Source organism: Camponotus vicinus, unplaced genomic scaffold, assembly GCF_025532165.1.
Source record: "Camponotus vicinus isolate PSW18456_S1 unplaced genomic scaffold, iyCamVici1.0 SCAF_3, whole genome shotgun sequence".
NCBI classification, from domain to species: domain Eukaryota; kingdom Metazoa; phylum Arthropoda; class Insecta; order Hymenoptera; family Formicidae; genus Camponotus; species Camponotus vicinus.
This window is the reverse complement of record NW_028141967.1, coordinates 15,944,046-15,967,975: the sequence shown is the minus strand read 5'-3', so window position 1 is coordinate 15,967,975 and position 23,930 is coordinate 15,944,046. Positions and strand designations below refer to the sequence as shown.

Sequence of the window (23,930 nt, the reverse complement as noted above, 5' to 3'; positions counted from 1 at the left end):
TGTATAAACAGCAATCTTTGAATGATTGATCGTTGTCAGGCGATTGACATTATACTCTGTTCGTAATATTTTTTTGCTCTGATCTTGTGATGTATTAATTTCGCTTTGCACTAATTTTTCTCGAACATATTTAATTTCTTTAAAGTTTTTCTCAGATAATGTGACAAAATTTTCAGGTTACTGGATGAAAATGTGCCCACGTATATAATCCATCTCACTTGACTCATCGATTATCTCGGCACCAAGTCCAGTGTACGCGCAGCACAGCAGCAAGTTAATCCTGGCGAGGTGCCGAAGGTCCATTCGGAAAGAATAACAGGACTGACATGTGTTCATTCGAAAAGACAACCAAATCGATCACACTGACTGGATACTTGTTCGAAAAATCGAAAACGCGAAACTTTATTATATTTATTTCCAAAAATCATGCATTTTATCTCATTATTTAACGTATACACATAATACACATACATACACAAATAATACAAATACATATATACATTAGAAGAGAAATTTTTTTATATATAATTTAAAAATATATATTAATTTATAAATAATAAAAATAATTGCGCGCGCATTAAAAAAGAAAACAGATTCGATCACAAATAATTGAAAGTAGCGCGTATAATTAGAATAAATCGAATTTTGTTTCTACATTTCAGGATGTAAATCTGTAGTAAAAAACTATTCGGTCCTGTATATAACTGTATGATGATATAACACTTTCAATTGCATTGATTTTTGGGCGAAACAACATCGTAAATTCGCAGAGAAGAAAACTCGATAGGAAAATTGAACATATTATTTACATTTGGTATTTCGTACAAATTATACATCGATGGATACATTAAAGAGCACATTTCATTGAACACAGTATATACTTTCATTCTGTTGATTTAATTCTACAAATTAATAAAGTAATACATTTGCACCACGCAAATGTCAAGAGTGAGAGAGGAGTCAAATTTTATTTCTTTTTATGAAACATTAAACTACATTTCTTAAAGAAATATTAATTTGATTAATCTGATTGTCATCTTAATTAAATCGTGATAATATGAGCAACCAATAGGAAAATCCTTGAAAAAAAAATTTGAATTTTTTATTTGCTGAAAAAAATTTTACAAATCTTTATTTTTCTTCAATTATTCACAATAGAAATATATCTTAGTTATATATACATATATCATGCATTTTTGTTAATACATAAAACTATTTTACACATTGCACTATATTTAAAAAGGTAACTAAAAGCTTCACGCATTCTTCATATAATTTAAAACCTTAAAACTTTATAATGCGTCATACAATTCACCATTAAGATAATTTAATTTTAGTTTTTATTTTTTAATTTTTTTTTTGTTTTATTTAATTCAATCTTTATTTAATGAAAATTTATGAATCTTTAATTAATGAAAATCTATGAATCTTCATTTAATGGAAATCTTACAATATATCGTCATTCAAATAAGATTCTTATTATTCTGCATCTTAAATAACTAAGAAAGTAACAGATATAGAAATATTTCGATTATTTGGACATAATTAATTATAGTCATTGAAAGAAAAAGAATATGAGTTGGAAACGAGAGACAAAATTACAATTTAAAATTTCTCCGAAAACTATTGACATAAAGAATGAATTAATATGCAGGTACAAATATTGGTCAATAAATTTTTTTAGAAAAAGTTTTCGAAAGATTTCAATAACTCGTTTAGCATAAATTGATTATCTTACAATTAGTATGTGTATAAAATATAAAATATTACGAAAAATAATCTATAATGTTTCATATTTTATATTTGTATAAGAAAATCGGTTGATAAGTTATTTGTAAAAAGAACTTTGATAAAAATGTAACTAATATAATGTAGTGATATATAATCTTTATTATTATTATGTAAATGTAGTTATATATATTTTCTTTACATAAACTGATCAACGATCAATCGATATTCTTATAAAAACGTCATCAAAAACTAAATATTTTAATTCAGAATATTGCGTGAAAATATTCAATCAGTTATCGTAAATGAATAAATATCTTCAAAGAAATATCTATTAAATAAATATTATTTCATATCTATTTCTATTTTTTTAATAATACGTTTTTTTGCACAATAAGATGATCAGATTATGAAAAGAAAGTTATATGATTTTATTTACGAATCTTGAAATTTCGCAAACTAATATTGCTTAAAAGATATTATTGATCGACAATATTTGTTCCTTCGTGTTAAACATAATTTATTTCATTACTTTACGCAATTCAATATTCTACATTATTGGAGTAACCAAGATATCTTAGATCATTATATAAAATATCATATTACATGCAAGAATCAATTTTTTACTTCTTTCTTTCATTTTTCGTTTCTAAAATAATAAAAACATGATTTACAAAATGAATAAAATAATAATAATTTGATTTATTCAAAATGCTGCGTAAGATCAGAGAATTAAAATTTCAACGATATAAAGCCGTCACTTTTGGTTCGATTTGCCTAATTTGTAATTCAAATTATTAAATTTTAGTATCTTATTTAAATATATTAATCTATGAATTTAATATGATATTAATTTAATGTTAGTTTGAACTTGTGATTGTTACCTTTAATGTTGATTTATGAAGCTTTTCTTTCATGTATAATTACCTTTCAATGTCTATAATAATAGTTTCGCTAAGATCTCTTTAACGAAATATCATTCGTGCTATCTAAGTGATCTTTACTCACAACCGCAGAATAATAATAATAATAATAATAATGATAATAAGAAGAATAATAGTCGTGAAAACATTTTCTATATACATAGTCCACCAATTCTTCCGAACATCAATTTGCTTATCAATTTTATGTGCGACGTTAGATATATCTTCTACCATCAAGGTTCCATTAGTCATTTTACCATTGTTTTCCAAAATTACATCTTTTCCATAAAGTAATGTTTCGTTACTAGTTGTGCCTGGATCCGTATTTTCAACTTCTTTGATTTCGTTTTCATCTGTAACCTGTATAACTTGATCTTCTTCAACGGATTCGTTCAAGGTATACCCGTGTTCTTTATTTTTATTATTTACAGTAGTTTGACAATTGTTATTCACATCATCATTTTCTGTCTTAGCATCTGTTACTTTATCTTCACCTCGAATTTGTCTTTTTATAATAATCGATTCATCGTCCGTTTTAATATCTTCTAATAACTTAATTGCTTTGGTCTCACTATTTAACATTTTATTCATTTTTTCTGCAGAATCTGTCAACAATTCTATCAGAGAGTCCTTGTTTACTTGTTCCGGTGATTGCTCGAATTTTTCTGGAACATATTTAATATTCTTATCGTTTTTCTCAGGCAATGTGGCAAAATTTTCAGATTGCGGGATATAAACAAGTACGCGTATATCATCAGCTTTATTTGGCTCAGTAATTATTATAGTCCACCAATTCTTCCGAACATCAATTTTCTTATCAATTTTATGTGCGACGTTAGATATATCTTCTACCATCAAGGTTCCATTAGTCATTTTGCCAATGTTTTCCAAAATTACATCTTTTCCATAAAGTAATGCTTCGTTACTAGTTGTGCCTGGATCCGTATTTTCAACTTCTTTGATTTCGTTTTCATCTGTAACCTGTATAACTTGATCTTCTTCAACGGATTCGTTCAAGGTATACCCGTGTTCTTTATTTTTATTATTTACAGTAGTTTGACAATTGTTATTCACATCATCATTTTCTGTCTTAGCATCTGTTACTTTATCTTCACCTCGAATTTGTCTTTTTATAATAATCGATTCATCGTCCGTTTTAATATCTTCTAATAACTTAATTGCTTTGGTCTCACTATTTAACATTTTATTCATTTTTTCTGCAGAATCTGTCAACAATTCTATCAGAGAGTCCTTGTTTACTTGTTCCGGTGATTGCTCGAATTTTTCTGGAACATATTTAATATTCTTATCGTTTTTCTCAGGCAATGTGGCAAAATTTTCAGATTGCGGGATATAAACAAGTACGCGTATATCATCAGCTTTATTTGACTCAGTAATTATTTCGTTGTGAGACACTTTTACAGTCGTTGTCATTTGCTGTTGCGTTGTTCCTATATTTTTTAATATGTTTTTATCTATCTTTTCTTCTTTTTCTTCATTTCTATTTTGTTCCAATTCTTTTCGAACATCTTTGATTTCCATAACGTTCTTCTCAGACAATGTGGCAAAATTTTCAGATTCCTGTATAAAAATAGACGTGTGCTTATAATCCTTTTTACTTGAATCATCGATCATCTCGGCGCCAGCTGCGTTTCCGTTCGTTGTCATTTGCTGTTGAGTTACTTCTATATTTTTAAATTTCTTTTTACTTTTCTTTTCCATTTCCTCTTCATTTTTATTTTGTTTCAATTTTTTTCGAACATCTTTGATTTCCTTAACGTTCTTCTCGGACAATGTGGCAAAATTTTCAGGTACCTGTACAAAAATAGAAGAGTGCATATAACCCTCTTCACTTGAATCATCGATCATCTCGGCGCCAGCTGCTTTTACGTTGGTTGTCATTTGCTGTCGAGTTACTTCTATATTTTTTAATTTTTTTTTATTTTTCTTTTTCATTTCCTCTTCATTTTTATTTTGTTTCAATTTTTTTCGAACATCTTTAATTTCCTTAACGTTCTTCTCGGACAATGTGGCAAAATTTTCAGATTCCTGTATAATAATAGGCCTGTGTATATAATCCTCTTTACTTGAATCATCGATCATCTCGGCGCCAGCTGCTTTTACGTTCGTTGTCATTTGCTGTTGCGTTGCTTCTATATTTTTTAATTTCTTTTTATTTTTCTGTTCCATTTCCTCTTCATATTTATTTTGTTTCAATTTTTCTCGAACATATTTAATTTTCTTAGCGTTCTTCTCGGACAATGTAGCAAAATTTTTAGATTGCGGGATACTAACAGATATATAATCAGCTTTACTCGACTCAATGATTATCTCGTCGCAAGACGCTTTTACGTTCGTCGTCATTTGCTGTTGAGTTACTTCTATATTTTTTAATTTCTTTTTATTTTTCTTTTCTATTTTCTCTTCATTTTTATTTTGTTTCAATTTTTTTCGAAAGTCTTTGATCTTCTTAACGTTCTTCTCGGACAATGTGGCAAAATTTTCAGGTTCCTGTACAAAAATAGAGCAGTTTATATAATCCTTTTCACTTGAATCATTGATCATCTCGGCGCCAGCTGCTTTTACATTCGTTGTCATTTGCTGTTGAGTTACTTCTATATTTTTTAATATCTTTTTAATTTTATTTTTCATTTCCTCTTCATTTTTATTTTGTTTCAATTTTTTTCGAACATCTTTAATTTCCTTAACATTCTTCTTGGACAATGTGGCAACATTTTCAGGTTCTTGTATAAAAATAGGATTGTGCATATAATTATCTACACTTGAATCATCGATCATCTCGGCGCCAGCTGCTTTTCCGTTCGTTGTCATTTGCTGTTGAGTTACTTCTATATTTCTAAATTTCTTTTTAATTTTCTTTTCTTTTTTCTCTCCATTTTTATTTTGTTTCAATTTTTTTCGAACATCTTTAGTTTCCTTAACGTTCTTCTCGGACAATGTGGCAAAATTTTCAGATTCCTGTATAAAAATAGGCGTGTTCATATAATCCTCTTCATTTGAATCATCGATCAACTTGGCGCCATTTGCTTTTACGTTCGTCGTCATTTGCTGTTGAGTTACTTCTATATTTTTTAATTTCTTTTTATTTTTCTTTTCTATTTTCTCTTCATTTTTATTTTGTTTCAATTTTTTTCGAAAGTCTTTGATCTTCTTAACGTTCTTCTCGGACAATGTGGCAAAATTTTCAGGTTCCTGTACAAAAATAGAGCAGTTTATATAATCCTTTTCACTTGAATCATTGATCATCTCGGCGCCAGCTGCTTTTACATTCGTTGTCATTTGCTGTTGAGTTACTTCTATATTTTTTAATATCTTTTTAATTTTATTTTTCATTTCCTCTTCATTTTTATTTTGTTTCAATTTTTTTCGAACATCTTTAATTTCCTTAACATTCTTCTTGGACAATGTGGCAACATTTTCAGGTTCTTGTATAAAAATAGGATTGTGCATATAATTATCTACACTTGAATCATCGATCATCTCGGCGCCAGCTGCTTTTCCGTTCGTTGTCATTTGCTGTTGAGTTACTTCTATATTTCTAAATTTCTTTTTAATTTTCTTTTCTTTTTTCTCTCCATTTTTATTTTGTTTCAATTTTTTTCGAACATCTTTAATTTCCTTAACGTTCTTCTCGGACAATGTGGCAAAATTTTCAGATTCCTGTATAAAAATAGGCGTGTTCATATAATCCTCTTCATTTGAATCATCGATCAACTTGGCGCCATTTGCTTTTACGTTCGTTGTCATTTGCTGTTGCGTTACTTCTATATTTTTTAATTTCTTTTTATTTTTTTGTTCGATTTCCTCTTCATTTTTATTTTGTTTTAATTTTTTTCGAACATATTTAATTTTCTTAGCGTTCTTCTCGGACAACGTAGCAAAATTTTTAGATTGCGGGATACTAATAGATACATAATCAGCTTTACTCGACTCAGTGATTATCTCGTCGCAAGACGCTTTTACGTTCGTCGTCATTTGCTGTTGCATTGCTTCTATATTTTACATACAGAATGATATACGGGTTATTTGGGAAAAATGATTCGCAAATTTTAACTTTAAAATTAATATCGCGATTGAAATGTGTTGTAAAAAAATTTTTATAAGTTATGGAATTATTTTTACCTGCTCTATATGCCAATGAGAGATTGCCCAACTTTATCGAAACAGTTCTTTTTCTTTTTGTTCTTCTTTTACATGCTAATGAGAGTTCGCCCTCCTATATAAGAGACATCCTATATAATAATATATATGTACATAACATATAAATATATACATATAAAATTTATATATTTTTTATTATACATTTTTTAAATATTTTTTAATATTAAAATTAATAGGAACAATTATACATATAACATATAATTTTGCTGAAATTGCTATTGATATAAAAACTACCATTGAATTTGATATTGATATTATTATTGACTATTGATATAATAACTTTAATAATTATTTGAAATCTCTTTTCTTGTTCTTTCTCTTAAAATTTTAATTAAAATTTTATTTTTAAAAACAAAAATTTGTTCTTAAGATTTCTAAATTCTACAAGTGTAAATAAGAATAAAGATGTTTTTATAATTATAGTTTTTTTTAAATAGATTTCACCAAAATCATCTCTTGTTTTATGACCTTTTCTGTTGTGAACTTTATACAATTTATAAATTCTGGAAAACGAATCAAATTCATTTTTATATAGAATTAATCAAATAATTTATAAGAATTCTTATTTGATTTAAAATTATAGTTGTTAAATTATATCGATTATTATTTTTAAAATTATATCGATATCATTAATTTTAATTTTAATTTTTAATAGAATTGAATCTTTCTATATGTATATATTTTTATGAAAAACCGCATTAATTTGAAAAGTAATAATAATAATAATTATGAATGTATTCGTTATTTATTGCCGAAAAAATATATCATATTTACTTTTTTCGTTATATCCAAAAATTGAAAGTTTATTAAGATTACAGTTAACAAAAAAAAATTGTAACGAAAAGTAATTATAAATTTTTTTTTATAACTATAATATTAACAATTACAAAAAACGTGTTAATTTCTAATTCTGATTTATTTCCATGATTTTATATTCTATAAAATTCTTTTTCATTTTAATAATATGTGCTATATGTAGCTTAATAGTATAATATTTAATAATATAATACCTAATTTTGTGAATTAGACGAATCTCACCTGATTTTCTGTTTGCTCCATGGTCTTGATCTTACTGTGTTGTTCTTTTTGTTTGAGGTAGATTTCTATACATCCAACTAATGAATTTCTAGTAGCTTCTCTCGTTTACATACATTACACGTGTCCTGAAACGGAAAAGAAAACACATGGTGTCTAGGCATAACAACAATTCGATAGTAGCGGCACCCCAATTATCGAAACTACAAGTGGAAAGAATTAATCGATCAATCGATATTTTATTTTTTATTTATTAAGAGATCAGTTGTCTTTTCAATATTTTTTATATTCGAGTAATTCTTATGTCATTTTTCTTACTCGATTATTAAATTTTATTTATATTCTTATTTTTTATTTTATCAGAGAGAAGCTTGAAAGCGGCTGCCGGATCTCTTTTGATAAGTCATTTAAATACCTAGCTCAGCAACCTCTCTACATCTACTTTACAGCCGTTTGGAACTACATAGTCACATCCACTTTTTGATGCTACTGGTAAAATCTCCGTTTGGTGTGTGTCCGTGCTACATCCATAATTGTGTGGATCAGAAATACAGAAATATTATGAATATATTAATATGTTCTATTAGCTGCACATAATATTTCTTTATTTTTTTATATTGGATGTGACAACGATATAAATTATATCATAGAAATATTTTTATATATAATATATACATGCGTGTAAATGTATAATAAAGTAAATTTTCTTTATCAATTTTTTTAATGATTCTTGATTTAATACAAAGAAAAAGTTAACTGCAATAAATTGCTTTGTTTCCTGTATTCTTAAAACAAAACTATCGAGCAATAATAAGAAGATTGTAGAATATTATGCTTAAAATTTTTATAGTAAAATTTATTCACATTAGTGTTTAAATGCATTCGCGTTAATACATAGCAAAAATTATTATATACAAATTTATAATAGTAAATATTAGGTAATTAAAACAATATAATAAAAAGCATATATATATATATATTATTTTAATGTTTTATATATAAACATTTTCTACATACACACACACATTTTGCTCTAAGTGTTGATTTTAATTATAAAAGAAAACATTTATATAAAAAAAGTTAACATATTTACAATTTAACCTATTTAAGATAGTTACACATTTAAAGTAAATTTAATATTCTTATTGTCTTTAAGAATATTTTACAAAAACATCTTTTAAAAATATTTCTTATAAGATTGATTATTTTTTTTAATTAAAGAAGAAATCATTATAAAGAAAATTAAAGTCTTTATTAAAATTATTTATCTTTCCGATTTATCATACATATTTTATATATTTTTGTAACGCATAATCACATAATAAAAAATAATTAAAAATAATATAATATATATGTACATGTACATTAATATATATGTACATTTCAGAAGATGCCACACGCAAAGACTAATATTTTTAATACTAAATTATCGAGATAAAGACATCCTTAAAATATTTTCGATATCAATTTACAAAAAACATTGCTGTGTAATTTAGTATATTATATAGCACTATATAAACACGACTATAGCGAGATATACACAATGCTATACGAGATTCGAAGAATGTTACGTTAAGCTTACAGCGTTTCTAATCTTTAGAATAGAAGATTAATTGGGAAGGATTTCCACTTACTTGTTCATGCTAACGATACTCTATTACTATCCAGCTTCCAAGATCGCACCACCTTTGTCTGAACGGCAGTCTGTGGTGCCGATATCGGCAGTTCTGTTAATAATAAGCATTGTTGTCGAGCAGCAAACTATCGGGTCGAAACCTGAGAAGACAATCGTCCGTCTATTTATTGCGATAATAATTAATTCGATAATAATCGAATTTAATTTAGCATGTTGCATCAGTGAGAGGACAGGAATGATCTCGCCGAATCACAAAGTCGTCATGTGCATCACAATTCGAGTAATCGTTATGCAAGAATGGCGCCAATCGCGCGACTGCATTATTTAAATTAATTTCTTCGTTAGCTTCCTCGGTATTGGCTATTGTATGTTTATAGCTCACCATGTAGAGATGGACCTTCGTTTTATTAAACAGTGCATCCTGGCTTATAGGAATACAGATGATTCGTTCGTGTTGCCAAGGAATGCGTCTCGATATCGCCAGTTGCATAAAAAAAGAAATGCATAATAAAATTAGAAAAAACAAATTACATCATTGTAAACATATTTTTAATAATGTTCGTTCATTCTGTTATTATGACGATTTTATTTTATAATTTCTTCCTGTTATGCATTTCGTACAATTAAATAAATTATGTTTCGTTATTTTATTTTTATCAATTTTAACATATTTTAATAAACTTTATTGTATCAAAAGCTTTCCAATTCGTGTTCTATTTTTTATTTCTTTATAGCATGTAATAATAATACATGTTGCTCTACACGTTTTTCGCCATTGCTTCAAGTTATATCTAAGATTCAATATTTGTCTTATCGAAAAATTAATTGGCTGGTGCAATGACGTCGAAATCTCTGTAACAACAACGATAAAATGATCAATACTTCTCAGTATAGATGATATTGTTTAGATTGGCTCATATTGCATGACGTTTTCATGCAAACTGCGCAAAATCTTGCACAACATAAATACATTTCCTTCATAATTATCTTGTGAATGGTAGAAATGACATGATCCATGTTTCGATGAAGAGAAAATATGTTGTCATATCAAATATTGTTAATACATGTGTGTTTCTGGCATCTAACAAGTTTAATATAAATCTCATATATATTCATAAAAGGAAATAATATTTATCTAAAAATTTAATTGTAATTATAAATAAACAAAATTAAACATGAGAAAAAAAATTAGCGAAATGATTTTAAAAGTTTATTGTTTTCCAAGAATTTCTCTTATAAATCTCGAAATCTTTTTACTTGACATTGAACTCCAATCACATCGTGGCTCTTTGAATAAAAAATATTCATTTCCCGGATTTATATAATTGTCGACTTTGTATCGCTTTAATCTCATCAGTGTAATTATCGTTTCAGGTCAATACTCGTAACTCTCAGAAACCACGTGATTCGAGTTAGTCAGTGCATTCATACATTAAAGAGAAAAACCTTCCCCTTAACCAATACTAACAATAGTCGCTTTGTTCCCCGCGTAATAATTTTCCTCCTTCGCGATTTACTGAAGATTCCTTATTTATATAGCATATATGCTTCCGGTTTTTAAGATTAATAAAGATTATAAGTAAAATTATTTATGCATGCAATTATTTTTTTTATCTTACAACGTAAATATAAAGTAATTTCTTCGTAAAATATATTGAAATAAAGCAAATTCTGACATTTATATTAATATCTAGACATCTATTTTGAGACTTAAGAAAACGTGATCGACAGATGTTTAATAGTTCGTTCACCTTTCAACATGTCAAGCGTATCGCGATCTTAATGCAGCAACACAATTGCATCGACCTGCATTTTTTATGCATTTATTCGTCTGGCTAAACTTGATCGATAAATTCTTTTACATTAATTCATTGGTCGATTTGATTCTTGGCTGATAATCAAAAATAGATAGTTTTCTATTCTTGCCACAATCATTGGAGCAAATCCAGATCTTGACAAATCCGTACAAAGTTCGTCGCCATTCCTTGCTGAGAATGCATTTCATTATGTTCTTGTATCCTTGAAGGGACGGAGCGTTTGTTTAGCGCATTATCTTTCCCGTGCTTGAAATTACTTATCGACCAGCGTGCTGTCTTGTATACGAAAAGCACATGTAGTATGCATTATTCATAATCACCCACATGCCAGCGAATTAAAATTTGCGCGAATCGTTGCGAGGCACCGAAAAGCAAATGTATTCTCTTGGTATTATTAATTTATTTGCACCGGTGTAAAATTAATTATTTTAATTATTATTTAATTATTATGACGATAATAAATATTAATATTATAAAATATTACATAAATTGCAAAGTATATCTAATTCCGGTCACGCAAAACTTGTGCATAACTTTATTTATATAATTTGATAATTTAATAATTTGAGTTTATATAATCTTCTTAAAGTTTAATTTTGAAACAGAATCATAATCTCGGTTTATGGTCAAATTTTAAACACAATTACATATGTTTTAAATTTTATCTATATAATTATAATAATATATGAGCTTCTTTCCGCATGAAAATAATCATACTTTTAAAAATGAATTTATTTGTACACCGTTATTTGCATCACTGATAACTTTGATCAATTTAGCAATAAATGATTGATGATTGCTCCTGATGACCCCGCGCAGGCGCCGCTGCGATCGAATCGTCCTACGGGAGTAAACAAAACTAGATCCGACCGCGTAGTTTCAATCAGTCAGACGGCGACTCCGCTCGAAGGAATACTCTACTCTTCAAGATACTATAGAAATCTTTAATTCAAGATCTCTGTGTTTAGCTTTGACTGGGAGATTCGCAGGTTTATTTCGTCGATCGTTGACTCTCCAGGATTACCTGCGACGAGAAGAGCGCGACGAGTGATCGGCGTTTCTTATCGATATAAGGATCAGATCAATGACCTTGATCGACAAACTACGATTTAGGTAAAATCGTGTCAAGCCTCGTCTTGAAGAATCCTAAGTATCACGAGACAGAGTGATCGACTAGAAGAGATTCGAAAATTGAATCTGCAGAGAAACGGTCGCGATTTTCTGAATTTTCGTGATTTTTACCGCGCCGAAATTTTTGCTCCACGTCTATAAAATTCTTAAATGAATAAAAATGTAAGAAAAAATTTTGTGAAGTTTTTCTGTAATTCTTATGTCCAGCATGATTGATTGATTTAAGATTAATATACTTTGAAATTTATATACGATTTCCTGTTGTTTTCAACTAGTCAATATTGGTAATTTGGAGTATTTTTCCATTTTAACTTTTCTTTTTACTATTGCGAATTTTGCGCAAAAATTGTTTTTGAACATTTCATCTATTTCTTCAAAAAGGGCATTCTTTTAATATAAAATTGATGAACAAATTTCTATCTAAAGTCATTTAATGTAAGAGCTCTTTAAATTACTGATTTGTTAGGATTAGTCTTATTAAAGTTCAAAATAAATTTTACTTTGATATTGTCGCTTAACGTTACTACATCTTTTTGTATTAAATGTTAAAAAAAATATGCATGTGAATAGCAATAACATGTAACATTTATTTCTGAAAACACAAAAACAAGAATACGACGCATTGAGACTGTATAAATATAAATGACTCGCATGCTTTACGTGACAAGAAAAGTTTATCTGGATTTACTTTGAATTTATTATAAGTTAAATCAATCAAAAAACAAGAGCAAGAAAAAGAAAAATATATACGTCAAATGATCGAACTAATCGATGTTTCTAAACAATTGCGTATACGTTTGGAAAAGAATAATTGCTAATCGACACTCCAAGAGAAATTTACGTCAAATTATAACAATTGATGTACCAGTTGGCAAATCATGACGTCAAGTTGTTGTTATTATTGTATTGTGTTTGATTGCGTTTAAATTTTGCAACGAATTTGAATAAGCAAACTTTAAGTGAAAAGAGCTAAATTTTTAAACCACACGGAAATTATTGTAAAAATTACAATCATGCTAACGGATAACTGGCAGAATTATACTTTGTCAAATTTTACTAAGCCGACGATGATGTCCGATGCAATAGCTAGCATTGTACCGAAGAGACACGTGACTTTCGTTTCGCAATTTGTATTAACATTAGTTTATATAACCGGTGTCATTGGCAACATATCCGCTCTGGTTATCCTGTTCCACAAAGATAAGGTAACTCAATGATATAAGATCATTTTCTTATTCATATATTAATTAATTAATAAAATGCTTTATACATTGCATAAATTATAATGTCATATTATTATTAAATATAAAATACAATAATTTGCTCGTGATTTAATAATACAAAAATATTATAGATAAAAAATTACTTATTACAAATAATAGAAATGTAAAAAATGCTTTCCTTCACAATTAATTATGAAATAAATAATCCTTAAAATTTTGTTAATTAATTTTGACTTATAAATTCTGGAAAATAATTTTTAATAAACTCAATCTCGGCGATAGCAAGTAAGCTTCTTTACTAAAATTTTAAAGCTTTTATTTCTAAAGTTTTTTAACTTTTCTAGAAAAGCTTAATATATAAATATAATTTTTAAATTTATAAATATGTATAAATATAATTTTATTTTTAATTATTTTCAATTATTTTCAATTATTTTATAAATTAAAGATTTATTACATTAATTTTCTTCATTTTATTTTAGAGAAGAAACCGTAAACATCTGCTGATGCTGCGTTGTCTAGCAACCAACGATCTCGTGGCATTATTGGGGATGTTGGTACAAATGTATGTCACTATTTATGTAGCTGGTGCAACGTCCATGAGAATATTTTGCTCTCTACGTGTGGTTTGGCGACTTTTTGGACTTTTTAGCGGTTGCGTTGCCATTGTCATGGCAGCAGAGAGATGGTTGGCTTTGACTAGACCATTCTTGTATCAAAAGGTGAGCCTAGCTTTAGGATAATCAACGTAAAGCTAATTATACGGAGGTTCGCAGAGGCAGTTTGTTTTTCGCCATCGACATTTCTTGAGTAATTTAAATCATTATTAATTAATCCAGAGAACCTGTTGGGATTTATATTTTAAATATTAAACCTGAATTAAATCTTTGTTTCGGATCTTTTGTATTCTTTCTAAGGAATTTTTTACTTTGCTAATATTTTAAGCTATAAAATTAAATTAGAAAGATAAATTAAATAAAGTAAAAATTTTTACTTTATATAATTTATCTTTACGGTCTAATTCTTTTCGTACAGAATAAATTGAATCAACAGAAAAACTATGTAATTATTTTTTGGAGAAATAGATTCTTTTAATAAACCTATAGTTAACAAGATTACGCACATCGCCAAAGTAAACTGCGTTATAATTTATGACGTGTTTTCGCTTTATGCGGATGAGCTGGCGCGCGTAAGAAAATTTATACACATGTGCCGTAGAAGTACTTTAGAGTTCTACGACGTTTATAGAGTGGTCAAAGATATTATGATGAAGAGGTAAAAGCGTAAAAAATTTGCAATTGATTGACGAATCGGAGTAGGAATTATTTTCGTAAATTATTATTTTAAATTATTATTATTTATTTATACAGAAACATTAAAACTCAAATGATCAAATTTCAATAAATGAACAATTTCTTCTAGAATTTCTTTTCATAGAAGCACTATAATTAAGAAGGTATCGATCGCAACGCGGGATAGATAAGGTTGATGTCTTTCATACTCTAATAATAAAACGTCAATGTACACTGTGATCATCTACAAAAGCAGCACCCAAGATTGTAATTAATTGGAGATGATTAATGTTGTTGTTATGTCGCATACTATCAAGATATTAACTTTTCTAGAAAAAACTTAATTCGGGATATTTTTTCTCAAAAATTTCATCAAGTAATAATTTGCAACTCATATTGATTTAGTAAGTACAATTATGATAAATTAACGAGTTTAAATTAACAATTTAATTCAACAAGTATCATTAGTCATCAAAATTAGAAATTTAATAAGAAATTAGTGGAGAGAAAGATTAAGTTAAATTAGTTAAAAGTTCCCACAAACTTATATTAAATTTTAAATTTATTTTAATTTTGATTTTCAACATAATGCTTTGAATATTTAAACATTTCGATATAGGTTTTTTGTTCAACTCGCGATCGATGATTTTTAATGTATAGAGCACACATCATTTTATTGTTCCAAAAATAGATTGAACTGTAATTTTTAATACAGCACGTCTCTTAATCGTTAATCAATACCACTTATAGGAACAAACATGTGGTTAAGAATTTTATTACTTCCTTTTTATACGCTATAACATCTATGATATTACTTGTCTATATATATATTTGACGCACGAACAATATTACAATAATATGTTAGAGTATTTTATTAAATAATCAAAAGCATTTTATTAAATAGTTAAAAAGTTTATAATATTGTCTTGTCTAACTTAAATTTTATTTTACATTATTCTTGAAAATAGTAATTTAAAATAAATTAAAAAGATTGATTTTAAAATCATTTTAATAATCTGTTATATATCTATTATATATATTGGTTCCGAAATATACATAAATATATTATCGTGAAATCGAAAAAGAAGAAATTTAAAATTTGCTTCTTTGTATAATTGAAATATCTATCTTTCATGAAAAAATATATGATTAATTTTAAAGATTTGTTAAGAAAGATGATATTTCTTTTCGCTTATAATAATATTTTCGATTTTTCCGATATTCCTAAAAATGATTGCATAAACTGGTATAAAACCGTCAACGAAGAATCGATTAATTTATCGATATTGGCTTAACTGTTTTTAAAGACATAGTTTAATGTGGGATCTCGAATATTATTAATTTGCACATTAATTTTACGGATCTCAAAATTGCATGATCACTCTTAAAAATTCTGTAAAAATTTAGAAAAGACTCTCAAAATGCCCGAAATGATGCAATTCGTCGAAGCAAAGCGCGATGTATATTATAATGTGAAATGAGAGACTTGCATGTGAAAATATAGAGAAACAAAATTGGACTACTCCTTTTCTTGTGTTTATTAGATCTAATATTTTTCCTCTTTTGATTTTGCTGAAGAGAGTAGGTGAAGCATATAATTTCCAATCATGTAGAAGAAGAAGTAAGAACGATTTACGCGACTATTGGGAGGTAATAAATTTAATGCCTCGAGAGTCTGCTTCAGAAAAAATCTCACATACAGATCTCAAAACTTGGTAACTTGATTTTTATGGTACTAGTAATCATTAGAAGAAAAGATAATAATATGAGATCTGAGACAGAAATTTGAATCATAAAAATATAAATTAGATTCTTTTTAAAGAAGTTTCTCTCTCTCTCTCTCTCTCTCTCTCTCTCTCTCTCTCTCTCTCTCTCTCTCTCTCTCTCTAGATATCTTGATTAAAATCTTTCATTAAGAATGAGATCAGATTATTTTTGAACACTGAAAATAGAGAAGAACAAATCAATAAAAATGTATAAGCTCCAAACAAAAGAATTGTCACTTTTAGCGACCCTGATTAATACATAATTATCTGTCACGGGATAAATTGTGTATCGTGCTCAGATTTTATTTCTGAAGTTTAAAGCATTTGGAGAAAAAAAGTTATCTTATGTTGTAGAGTCAATCGAACTGATTCCTCGGGTATCTCAATTTTTAATCATTGCGTCATGCAAGCGAGAAAACGATGTTTGCATCGTAATATTTTGATATCTTAATGGATGGCACGCATGTATTTCCAGCAGGTGACGTATCCGGTAATTGTGCGTTGTATGTTGACTCTTTGGCTGATCGCGCTGGCGACGACTAGTCTTCCAGTTATGGGTTTTGGATTGTACTATAAAGGCGAACGTTGCGTCCGTTATAGAGAGGCTACAGAGCAGACCGACATCGCTTATGCTTACGTATGGTTTGTTTTTGGTCAGTAAACTGAATAACAATAAATATATTTATTAAAATTTGTTCAAATGTAGGCAAAAAACTTGTTAAAAAAAATGTACAAAGCTGCACACATATATATATTTATGTACTGTTGAATAGAAATGAAAAATTACATAATTATGATTCTGTTCCTAGCAAGAAGAATCCAAATATTAAAAGATCATCATCTTTATATTATACTGATTATTTTGACTTTTTAGGTACAGTTTTATGTTTGTCCATTGTCTGGTGCAATTTGGCGGTCTCTAGAGCTTTGAATAGAATAAGTCGCCGCGCAGTTTCTCTCAGGCGAATCTGTAAAGCTTCATCCCGAGCAAAACCCTTGCTAACCGTAGCCGGGCCTCCGAATCGACCGGAAGTTGCTACGACTGAGGAAAAGGCTTTTGCGAGACTGATGGCTGTATTATCGATATCATTCGTTATTTGCTGGATGCCACATATGGTAAGCTTGGCGAATCCAATTAGTTTTAATTTATAATAAAATTGTGTGAAAAGAAAACAATGAATCGAATTTTTAAATAAATTAATTGTTTTACACAGCAAATCTTCTCGCCGGAAACAATAATCGTAATTATTTATATCTAATCAAAACAAATAAAAAATACGTACGTTTCCGCTTTAAAAGCGACGAAGGTCAACAGGAATGAATAATGAATATTTGAAAATAGTTTCACGTACGAGCCATCGAGACATCCGCGAGCCAGTATTCTGATAGTCATTGAATTGATTTCATCCTGTTGACAATTTTGTTAGATGACGGAAAATTTTGCGTTTAGAAAAATCACAATTTGATGGAAAAAAAATCGAAATAATTTTTCTACGCTTACATTCGAAACATATTTGAATATATTTCTTCCTTATATTAAATTTAATAAAATATACAGATATATTATTAAAAAAATGCATAGAATTTATATTTCACTCGTAAGAATTTTTTTGTGAAAGGAAATATTTTATAATACAAAGTTGTAAATATTTTATTATTTGTATATTTTTTTTCAACAATTTTCAATTCAATTATCATTTGTTTATTAGAAATTACTTATGTTTTTTTTTAAATTTCGCTCATAGATTTCTATTCCGCTGGCTCAATTGGCGATGCAGCTACCACAAACAGCGATCACTACACGGAAGTTCATTCGTATCTTCCATATCATAGCCGACATTCTTTTATGTATTCACTTCACCTTGGATCCGTATATTTATGTTCTTTTGCGAGTACCACGACCGAGATTTCGATTGCTGAAACCGTTCTGTAGGATCTGCTGGCTGGATCGAAGCCGTTCCAATTCGTTTACAGGTGAGATGACCAAAATTTGAATATCAAAGAGTCGAGAATATCCTTATATCGCGGCCAAGAGTTATATGATAACACTTGATAAACGTGTGAATTTTATTTTAATTACAAGTTAATTGCTCGTATTTTAAGCAAGTATAATTTACATTATTAAAAAATATGTATTATATGTAAATAAAAAAAATAGAATACTTAACTGCGACTGGTATATTGTGTAATTAAAGATGTGGAATATTATTATTGGTAAGACAAAGTAAAAAATTAAATTTCGCATAATTGCCACAAAACTTATTTTATGCAATAGGAACAACAGATCATCATTGTAGCAGCGGTGATCCACCCACGCCGATTACTGAGGTTCCATCGACACCTGTCAGCGAGGAGCACGATTCGCATCTCGTCACAGCATCTCTCTGAGACTGACCTGTGCGAATGATCTTTCTAAAGCGATTGAAAAATCACGTATCAACTCTCGGGTCGTTTCGATACCGGGAGATATTTGCTTCTCTTTTGGCTGACTATGGAAGACATTATTTATTATTTTGCGCAGTGCAATTTGAGATTTTTGCATACAAAATCAAAACTACTTAAAGAGAGAGTTTTAGTTTGTAGATAAAACATATACTTGAATCGATTTAAATGATGAATCGATTTTTTACTTAAATACATGTCTACGTAAGCTTCTAGTCAGTAATAAGCATAAAATAAAATAAATGACGGATTTCTTAGTCGCCTGTGTAATAGAGCGTATTAATTACGCAGGCAATCAAAATGCAATGCATTCAGAGTTGAATGAAAAAATGTATTCTTCAAATGGAAATTTAAAAAATAAAATATAGAATATTGAAAAGTATATCTTAAGGGAAAAGGAATCTAGTTTTTTAAGCTATATGTTCTTACAAATTTTTTTCTAGTTCAGAATATTTATGAAATAAAAGATGTAGTTTTATCATTTAGCAAGCATTCTTATATCATGCATCCGAAACGTTTTTCAACGCAATAAAAATAATACGAGATTAAAAAAAAAATTATACGAAATAAAAATAAAATAAAGATTATACGAAAATTATACATATATATTCAACGCAGCATTGCAACGTGGAGCGTAGCAATGTCGTCAGTATATTTGTAAACGGCTTTATTTTAAACGAACATTGTTATTTGTACATAGTATCATACATATATATGTTAATATCTTGCGTATATCGCACGGTATTCGCATAATATTTGCGCGCATTCAACAATTTTGGAATAATAAATGTTAATTCGAAATTCTCTCTAGATCACGATTCCGGTCTCCGGAACAAGCACACATCCACAAATGCTCTCGCACACGTACAAAAAGGGTAGAATGCAAACATACACTTCGCACTCCTTGTGCAGAATCTAAGGTATCGTCCCACGTCGCGCGCTACCTGCTATATATTATGATATTCGAAGTGATATAGCGCAGCGAGATATAATTAATAATGAACCAAAAGAAGTATCGAATGACATTATATGTATATGATACAAGTGTAATCACGTGTGTCGAAGCAGATAACTCGCCCATAGACACTGAAAATATAACTTATGTACTCACTATCGAAAAAGAATCGGAGTCTCGCTCGAAAAACGTATACATTTCTCACAAATGCAAGTTTAATTAAAATTTATGTATACATTGTGTGGCGCGTATACAGAATGTAACGTCAATCGGAAGTTATATTGATTGCGCTTTCTGCGTGTATGTTTTTGCTCTCTTATATATTATAATTTATTTATAATATAAAAGAAAGATGCAATATATATTTCAGCATTAAATTATATCATCTATTATCATGTTTCTGCATGTTAGACATTAAAATATTACATATGTACTCCTGATAAAGATTCTTCTGTTTATTTAGCATTGTCGACATGTATTGTTTCCAATAAAACATATTTCTTAATATATACAATTTTCTCTTTTAATTTAAATTACAATTCCCTGAAAGCGCATGGATATCTCAACATTTTTCCTACATTCCGTAACGTTATACCGTGTATATTTGCTTCAAGAACGATCTCTTGGAGATCGAAGTGTTATACTTAGATTACATATCGTTCACATTCATACATGTATTTTCAGTTGCCTTAATTCGAAAAATTTATATAATTTCATAATATATTCTTTTGAGAGATAAAATATGATTTTTATGCGTTAAATAAGTGCGCGCCAAATCCTGATTCAGACATTATAATCAACATACACACATAAATAGAATCGTCGAACATTAGAAATGGAAAGACCAAGAGATTGCATAGAACGATAAATACCATATTTCTTTATCTAAAAAGATTTGCCTGTCTTGAGTACATATTCGAATGATAAACCGTGAAAGCCAAAACGCTGCGTAAGATGATAATAAACTTTAAGTTACGCACAATTTTTCATCTGACGTTTAATATAATAATATCCATTGTACTTAATTTATAAATTTGTCATACTTTTTCCGTTGCAAATATTGCAAGCAATTTACTCACGATTAATTAAATACTAACTAAATTCAACACCACGTAAATCACTACATTCGCGGATAATCGGAATAATTACTTGGCCGTTGCTTTTACAGTCGCTTGTTTTCATGAACAACGAAGGATGTTACAAGCAGAAACATTGATGACTTTTATATACATACAACTTCGGTTGGTCTCGTGTATAATTCGAGGTTCATTATCATTTAATTATTGTCAGGCGTACGTATACTTTATTAAAGACTGTCAACTTTATTTAAATCACACGCGACTGCGTACTTATGGCAATCAATGTTGCATGGTTTTAGCTAAAAGTTAAAATGGTAATTAATTCTTCGAATATTTAATATTATCACATAAGATTAATAGACGCGATAAATTATCGCGTATTTTCTTGTTAAATGCGCTGCAAATTTTATTATCAGATTCTTATTTTGAATTAAATGTGCTTCCAAATTACTATATTATTCGACATTGATTGCAAAGATCTCCTGCAGAAGCAGCGAGTGTAAATGACTAAATTATTAATTATCACGATCGTAGAAAAGCAGTGGTGCACAACCTTTTAAAATTTCTCTTGTATTATTAGATTTACAATGCTTTTCCGATTATAAATTAGATGATGTATGTATTTTTATACAAGAGTAAATAAGTAAGAAAAGTTTGCAAAGAATGTATAATTAAGTTGATATTTCTTACGCTTTTTAACACAATTTTCTCATGTAAAAATTAAATATTAAGGAAAACTCAGAAATTTGAAGATAATCGCCTCTAAGTATCTGTTATAATTAAGTTAAATTTGTGTAAATTTAAAACTGGACTCTAAAATTCTGTAGTAACTTTTGCATAAACAATGTAAAGAAGAATAAAATACAATAAAACGCGTACATGATGACGAATTCATGAAAGGTTTATGGGCACTTGTACTGACTTGCAGTATATAAACTTGTTTTCACTGACTTGCGATCTTAATTAGAAAATAATAAAAGTAATAAAATCCAGATAAAATGTGAAAATATTCACCTCTAATAAGCGAAAGCTTTAAGTGTCTCTCTTTCTTTCTCTCGCCTTTCAAATAAATAAATTTTTGTATCAAATTAATCTAGCTTTAACGCCTTTGATGTACATAGATCCGATAAATTCCTCAACAATTAACACGAACACATCGAGTTACATTTTACACAACGTATGTAGAAATAATCAAGTACGTCAGTATTTTTGATCGTCAAACGGGGAGTAAATTTTCGTTTTATTTTATTTTTTGGCACTTTTAGTAATCATAACAAATTATAGATCTCTATATATCTGGTAATTGATTTAGGCCAGTGTTGATACATATACACATATATAAGCTCGATTCAACGCCCTGCCAGGTACTTCACTATCGTCGATTTATCGATGTCGATGATTTATTTTTGATCATAAGTCAGCCCGTTAACACACATATTTTAATCAGTTGCACTTTTTATTATTTTTTGAATATATTTTTCTCTATCTCTTTTTCTCTCTTTCTCTCCTTTAGAAGCTTCACTGTACGTTTATTCTGTGTTTTAAATTTATAAGGTATTAGAAAGTGCAACTAAAGGAAAACATGTGTTTGCAAAATAAACCCGAGCGACACAAACGTCCAAAAACACTCGTTATTTAAAAGATGTAGCAAGTTTGTAGTTTGTTTTTTCAACTTTCGTGTCGTTTGGGAGTATGTTAATTTAACACGTGGACCACGCTTGAAATCGCGATTTTGCATATACGCAAACATACATCGACATCGAGAACTACATTTAGAATCAGATCCTATCAAGTTTCCAACATAACATTCAATCTCCGCGATGTGTCCGATTTTATTTACCAAAGACACGTGCTCAATGCAGAGAAATTCGTCATGTTACGTAATAAATATTACAAATACAGAATCGAAATAAATATAAAACAAATTGCTAGTAACTTGATAATCTACAATGCGAGGGAAAGTATATGCAAAATTTTTACACAAACATCCAAGTCTCTAGATATTATGCTACAATTGTTTCACAATATTATTATTCAGAAAATATATATATAATAAAAAAAAATTTGGCCATCGAGCACCTGTCATTGGTAGACGCTGCACCAAATTTGCGCGACTGATGACGGCCAAACAACGACGGACAACATCCGTTCATGGATCGCATAAAAACGAGATAAAAAGAGATGGTCCAAGACCGTCCTCGAACAGTTGGAACTCCCGCGCGAACTACAATCGATACTTCCTCACATCCTGGGAGTAGTGCAGCTCCCGCATCTTGCCCTTAATCCACTCGGCTAGTATCAGCCAGAGGATCCTACCGCGCTCCTTGAAAACCCGGCCTGTCGGCGCGTCCTGATCGGCCACGATCAGACGACGACGATGGCATCCATCCTTGTGCTGCGCGTACAACAACGATTCCCACGGCGTGTCATGCCGGCTTTCGTTTACCGCGACCCTTGCCTACAATGCAGGCAATCTTGTCAAATTGTCTCTTCACGCGATAATTCGCGGTGATTATAGATCTATCCAAGATCAAGCATGTTCAATTAAAACTGCCTCTCTCCGAAGCGAACTTGATCACTATCATTCACTATCATTCGCATGAATAGATAATGAATTATGTAATAGTTATTTAAAATTAATGATAATTATTACGTATTTTCGCATCACAATAATTATCGCGATTTTCTTGTTTTTATATCTTTTTTTTCCAGATTATATTT

General features: G+C 29.0%; 3 protein-coding genes across 10 annotated transcripts in view; 1 reads left to right on the top strand and 2 right to left on the bottom strand.

Annotated features, from left to right (window-relative positions):
* Positions 1–2,465: 2,465 nt before the first annotated feature.
* On the bottom strand, positions 2,466–9,561 carry LOC145968247 (uncharacterized). 2 transcript variants are annotated; one of them, XM_083093607.1, is made up of 4 exons: positions 9,503–9,561; positions 7,872–7,996; positions 6,795–6,904; positions 2,466–6,664 (listed from the first exon to the last, which is right to left on the bottom strand). In XM_083093607.1, the coding sequence occupies exon 4, from the start codon at positions 6,657–6,659 to the stop codon at positions 2,733–2,735; it is 3,927 nt and encodes a 1,308-aa protein (XP_082949733.1). In that variant the 5' UTR covers positions 6,660–6,664; positions 6,795–6,904; positions 7,872–7,996; positions 9,503–9,561; the 3' UTR covers positions 2,466–2,732. The 2 variants fall into 2 exon arrangements, with proteins under 2 accessions (XP_082949733.1, XP_082949732.1); XM_083093606.1 differs by having other exon boundaries at positions 6,795–6,888.
* A 2,657-nt stretch (positions 9,562–12,218) lies between these two features.
* Positions 12,219–20,646, top strand: LOC145967762 (prostaglandin E2 receptor EP3 subtype). 2 transcript variants are annotated; one of them, XM_083092692.1, is made up of 6 exons: positions 12,219–13,657; positions 14,158–14,397; positions 17,212–17,386; positions 17,608–17,849; positions 18,479–18,707; positions 19,009–20,646. In XM_083092692.1, the coding sequence occupies exons 1-6, from the start codon at positions 13,466–13,468 to the stop codon at positions 19,119–19,121; spliced, it is 1,191 nt and encodes a 396-aa protein (XP_082948818.1). In that variant the 5' UTR covers positions 12,219–13,465; the 3' UTR covers positions 19,122–20,646. The 2 variants fall into 2 exon arrangements, with proteins under 2 accessions (XP_082948818.1, XP_082948817.1); XM_083092691.1 differs by having other exon boundaries at positions 17,209–17,386.
* LOC145967761 (rho guanine nucleotide exchange factor 17) overlaps positions 19,828–23,930 on the bottom strand; it is a 54,540-nt gene continuing 50,437 nt past the window's right edge. For all 6 annotated transcript variants that reach the window (XM_083092685.1, XM_083092687.1, XM_083092688.1 and 3 more), the window contains one exon: positions 19,828–23,667. The gene's annotated coding sequence lies outside the window, so the exon portion shown is untranslated. The remainder of the gene's footprint in view (positions 23,668–23,930) is intronic.